General features: G+C 39.4%; 1 protein-coding gene across 1 annotated transcript; it reads right to left on the minus strand.

Moving 5' to 3' along the window:
• Window positions 1-414: 414 nt before the first annotated feature.
• LOC139184083 (THO complex subunit 2-like) lies at window positions 415-5454 on the minus strand. The gene is made up of 2 exons (XM_070792881.1): window positions 1165-5454; window positions 415-1083 (listed from the first exon to the last, which is right to left on the minus strand). Exons 1-2 carry the CDS (start codon window positions 5434-5436, stop codon window positions 667-669), a joined length of 4689 nt encoding a protein of 1562 aa, XP_070648982.1. The 5' UTR covers window positions 5437-5454; the 3' UTR covers window positions 415-666.
• Window positions 5455-6091: the final 637 nt, after the last annotated feature.

Raw genomic sequence — 6091 nt, forward strand, 5'->3', positions numbered from 1 at the left:
TGAATGGAGATGACCGCATGGACTGCAGCCCACCAGGGTCCTCCATCCATGGGGTTTTCCAGGCAAGAGTACTGGAGCGGGTTGCCACTGCCTTCTCTGTCTCAATCATGAAGCTGTCATAATTACTGGGCAAGGGAAATTTTGATGACACATTTAGGGGCATATTAAAAGATAAAATTGATATCACTGTTAGAACATGTGAAGATGATCTTTCCTGGGAACTAAAATTAAAATTTTTACAAGAAGCCAAAATCCTCAAGCAATATAATCATACCAATATTGTAAAACTCATAAAAGTTAGCACACAAATACAGTCTATCTACAAAATTAAGGGACTTGTTCCAGGATGTGATTTCCTCACCTTTCTGAGAAAGAAGGATGACCTAAAACAGTTAGTGAAATTTTTATTAGATGCTGCTTCTGGATGGCAAATCTCAGGTAAAAATTGTATACACCAGGACCTTGCTGCAAGAAACTGTCTGGAGGTGAAACTAATGTTCTGAAAACCAGTGACTGGAATGTCTCATCAAGAGGATGGTGGTGTGCATTCACCTTCTGATTTAAAGCAGACTCCTATTAAATGGACAGTACCAGAAGCTCTCAATTATGGGAGATATCGTTCTGAGAGTGATGCATGGAGCTTTGGCATCCTCCTCTTGGAGACCTTCAGCTTAGGGATCTGTCCACACCCTTTTTGCCACCAGAGGAGATTTTATCCGTCTTTCCAGATTTAAATGAGTCACCGCCTTTTTCTTTGCCTGAAGATTTTGACTTATTTTTTTCCTTGTCTTTCTCATTTGGATAAGGAGACTCACATGAACTTTCACTTTTGTGTTTTGAAACCCCCATTGTTCCATTTTCCTCTTTCCGCCTCTTGGTTAAGTCCAGTGGCACTTCTCGGTCATTGTTTAAGTGATCCCTTTTCCGCTCTTTCTTGTCCTTTTCATCCTTTTTTTCTCTTTCTCTGGATCTTTCCCTTGACTTGTCCAAATCTTTCTTGTCCATTTCTCTCTTGGACAGTGGTGGAGGAGTATGATTAATGTAGAGCTTTGCTGAAGACTCTTTGAGTTCGATGAGACTGTCCTGTAGAAAATGAATGGAGATGGCAGGTGAACTGGCATAGTTCTCAGAACCCAGAGGAACTTTGGGAAGTACGGCTGTAACCTTTACTGTTGAGGAATGTGATGGAGAAGGATGGGTATCAATTTTGCGACGTTTCTGTTCCCTTTCAGGCTCTGCAATATCTGATCGGGGAACAGGTGACTTCAAGAACCCAGAAACTGGTGTTTTCTCTCCTCCTTTAACATTTTCCTTTGATTTCATTTCCTTTGCTGTATCTCGTTCTCTAGACAGCTCCTTCTCTCTTTCCTTTTCTTGAGTTGACTTTGATTCTACATTTGGGACAGTGGTCTTGAATTTCTCATCTTTAGCTTTTTCTTCCTTCTTGAATTTTTCTTTCTCTTTGTCAGATTTAAGTGTTCTTTCCTTCATCTCTCTTGCTTTTTCATCTTTATTTGGCCGTTCTTCCTTTGGTTTTTCTTTACCATCTTTACCAAGTACTCGGGCCTCTGGAGTAGTAGTTGGAGTCTTTTCTTTTTTCTCTTTTTCTTTCTCTTTTCCTTTTTCTTTGTCATTTTCTTTAACAGTTTTGCTGCTGTTAGAACCACTATTTCCATTATTTGAATTCCCTTTTGGTGTGGCACTAGAAGCTTTAAGAGCTTTCACACCACACTGAGATCTCTCCCTTGATTTATCAGTGTCCTCGGCACTGCTTTCGTCCAACTTAGATACACTTCCGATCGACGATGAAGAAGGCCCAGCACCAGGCCCATTTTGTACACTGGCAACTGCATTCCTTGGAGGGGGGTCTTTGTGATGAAACTCATTTTCAGGTATCATGTATGACTTTCTACTTTTCAACTGCCCAGAGTAGCCCATAGCCAATGCATATAGATCTGGCCTCTTCTCTTTTTCCTCTTGGCAGATTTTATGCACTCTTCTTTCCAAAGCTTGACCCAGATTCAAAACTTTTGGGTACCAAGGAAGTATTTTTGTTAGCACAATCAAGATATTCCTGATGTGCGTATATTCGCCTGTTTCAAGGCAATGTACCGATGCCTTGGTCAGTTTGTAGTGCCATTTATGTACAACGTGTCGAAAATTGTCATAGTCTAATTGATCAGCTTTATTTCCACCATCAAATCCAGTTGCTCGTAATATAGTAAGGAATCCTGGGTAATTTCCACATTCCTTTTCATACGTGGCTCTATCACTGTGCCACCTGGTCACAGTCTCTAACATGCAGCAAAGGAATCTCCCATATCGACTAGCTTCATTTTCAGTACAGCTTGAGACTGTGTAAATTATATCAGAGAAAACTCGATCATAGCAAAGAAGTGTGGAAAAATTTGGAGTTTTCTGTTGGTGTACCAATTCAACAAAACGAGCACAGTAAACAGCATCAATTGCTGAAAAAATACATCGAGGAAATATACACAGCTGTAGAAATTTTGTGATGGTCTCATTTTTGGTAGATTTTGCTAAAAGCCAGTTGTCCTTTTCCAGTTTCAGTCTCTGCAGAACTCGCTGTACATGTTCCATCTGTTTCTTTTCTTCTTCGAGAAGCTTGTCCTGAAGGGCAGTACATCGCTCCTTCTCTTTTTTCTTTTTATTTGGAGGCATTTCCTGGTTATCATCAATTGCTTTCATCTGGATTTTAAGTTTATTGACTTCCCGTTCATAGCTGGTATGTGGAGCTGCAAGGTCATACATTGTCAATGACCAGAATGTGGCATAGAATTGAGGACTGATGTCATCCCAGACTTTGGAAACGTGTAAGGAAACCACTGCTGCATGAACAGGAGCCATTACCATTTCACATGATGTGATGTACTTATGAACTTTATGCTGCTGTTTACTTCCCTTCTCTGATTTTTTAAGTTCGTCATACTTTGACAAAATACGGTGTGCATACTTTGGCCTAGACAGGAAAAATGCTGCATCGTGAGGTGTGTGAAATTCATTACAGAGCACATCAATTGAAGGCACTTGCTTTATATAATCTTCTGTGCTTAGATTAGATGCTAAAAACCCACCAAACTGTACCAGGGTATCATGACACTGATCATAGAGTTTTCCCACAAGTTTCAAATGTTTCTCTCCACTTTCCTGAAAGATTATCCCATTCCTCTGCTGAGCCATAAGCAAGCAGAGAGGAAGAGCAAGAGCATGGTCTAATAGTGCATCCTTTAATCTCTGGGAGGATTTTTTAGTGTTTCTTATCTGGCCAAAATAACCACCTTCAGCTTTTAGTTGTTCTCCACCAGTCATGGCTTCTAGTTGCTCCATTGTCATTTCTTCTGTAATTTCTATTCCTGCCATTTTTTGTACCACTTCTTTCAGTATAAGCAGGTCAAAACTTTTGCCTGCCTTTAGCTGATTAGCCACATACTGAAGAAGACCAGCAAGATCAATTGGATATTTACGAAAAACTGCACCACAGAAACTAGCCAGACTCTGAAGCCAACTTGAGATGGTTGTGTCGTCATGTTTCATTTTCTCCTTTTCTGGATTAGCTAAAGCTTCAATGATACAATAGGCCAAGATGTCATAATTCAACGAAGTGAGGTATTTCAATGAATCTACTACAGGTGCTATCAAGTTATCATACTTCTGTATTTGTGACAAGATATAATCAAACAAAATGGTTGGATTGCTGTGGCTCAGCTTCCCAATTTGTCTTCCAGAAGGCTTCACATTTTCCTTGGTTAGACGCTTCATGATATATTTGGCTCTGTCTATTGTTTGAGCTTTAACTTTTACTAAAAGTGGATGACTGTTGTAAGTTTCATTCTTCCACTGGCCATACAGACGATATCTATGCTGATATGGAAATGTTTTAAACATCCCCCATAGTTCCTCAGACATACAAGCATTGCAGTCCATCAAAGAAAGAGATGGAAGTAATACCTGGTCAGTAATGCTAAGCAAACAGCTAAGGATAACTTCCGTTTTCTCTTTATCTTCTTGTTTGCGTCCATCAGACTGAAACTCCTTCATAAATGACTTGCCTATCCGCACCACTTTAGCAAATAAAATGGGATCGTGAGAAAGGTGGGGACCAAGGTAACAGAACATATTGAAGACATCTCTCCTCAAATCTTCAAAGCTCTCTGCTTGTTTTGGCGCTCTCTTATTTTGCAAAGCACTAACAGGTGAGCCTTTAGCACCTTTAGGAATGCCAACTTTTCGGTAGAGAGGCTCAATAGTTATATGAATCAGCTTGCAAATAGCAAGGGCTATTAGTTTATGTGAAGCTGCATAGTATGGAGGCGTCTGATCCATAATGCTCTGCGCATGCTGCCAATCACCAATCTTTAACAAGGCTTCCAACAAACCAAGTTTTTGGTTGTCAGGTGGCTTCTCCACTTTCTCCTCTTCTTTTTCCTTTTCTTTCTCTCGCTCGTCAATTTTATCAGAAGACAATACAACCATTGTAAGTTTTCTAACGATCTGCTTAGCTTCTACAATTTCTCGCTTGTGTTCATCCATAATGCAATTATCAGCTGGAAGAAGATGTACATAAAGATCATCTAAATCAATAAGGTTAAATTGTAGAAGTACTGCTGCAACTCTGTATAAAGATGAAGGAGTCTCTCCATTTGGTTCCTGATAAAACTTGAATTTGAACCCAAGAATATGACACAGTGTTTGCGGCTCACACATACTCATGTAAGATTCTAATAAAGATATAAAGAAGTCATCTTGTTCCGGCCTGCATTCAAACACTTCTAAAATGACATCCAGAACTCTATTGGGATCCAGATTAAAGCATCCTATTAAAGATTTGATATTTTCTAAGATTAAATCACTAGTAATATTTCCAGATAAATCTTGCCCCAATTCAGCAATCAGCTTGGCATAACCTTCATTTTCTTCTCTTAACAAATTAAATTTTTGCTGCTTGTAAAAGAGTTTTGTCTTGATTTTAACTGACTTTTGATTGAATTGCTGTGATTGTTTGATAAGCCCTAACGATTCCAATGTTTCTGGATCCAAGCGTTCCTTTAGAACTGTGTCTGAAACTAAATACAAACATGCTAATACCAATTGTGTAAAATAGTCTCCCTTGCTTTTTTCTTCTAAACAATTTGTCTCGATATCTAATATGCAGAATACATCAGCAAGAATGGAGGGCATATCCTCACGAAATTCACTAATGTCACTAAGAACATTAGATGCCTGTTCATGCTTTAGATTTCCTTTAATGACATGGTATGATAATTCATAAAGAGCTTGCTGGAAATCTCTATAAGTTGAACTATCGAGGCTTTTATTTTCACTGAGGATCCGGCATAAATGTAAAAATTCGCCTCTCCCTGATTTCTCCCAGTTCTTTATCCACTCTACAGGAACCACCACAGTTACGGCCGCCATCTTCCCCTTACCAGTAGCAGAGGCGGAACCGGAAGTTGTAGGGAAGGCGCTGGTCCCGAGCATGGCGGCCGCCTGTCCCCGCTCCCGAGACTGCACAAGCAAAGGAGGAATGAAAAATTTTCAATGGGGAGAATTGAGCCATTAATGCAGAACCAGATTGTCCACAAAAATCTGGGCCACGTTTTTTAATGTGTCAACTCAAATATCACCATCACAAATCTCGGGGTTTCTCATTCCTGCCTAATCAACAAACTCTGACGTTAGTAAGGAGAGTTGCCTGGCAGAGGTGGAGAATGCAACTTTGTCCAGAGATCCACTACCTTTAGAATTAACTCTGGAAGTTTTTCTGCCCTTTCACAGCAGGAGGCAAATATATATATAGCCACCCAGGAAACCATCTAACTTTCATATTTTGCCCTAAATTAATTATTAATCACCGTCAGCCTTATTATTCTCTAAAGAGTGTGAAGAATATATTCATTTTCCCTTTACCCTTTTGAATTTTTGCTGAGACTTCTGTAATAAGACAGATTAACAAAAGAAAATCAAAAGTTTAACATGCATACTTCATGGTGTACATCGGAGATATTCAGGGAAAAATGAGTAATTTTCCAAGGTAGCTTAAAATTTAGACTTAAATACCATCTTTACTGGT

This window comes from Bos indicus, chromosome 1 (assembly GCF_029378745.1).
Source record: "Bos indicus isolate NIAB-ARS_2022 breed Sahiwal x Tharparkar chromosome 1, NIAB-ARS_B.indTharparkar_mat_pri_1.0, whole genome shotgun sequence".
NCBI lineage: Eukaryota > Metazoa > Chordata > Mammalia > Artiodactyla > Bovidae > Bos > Bos indicus.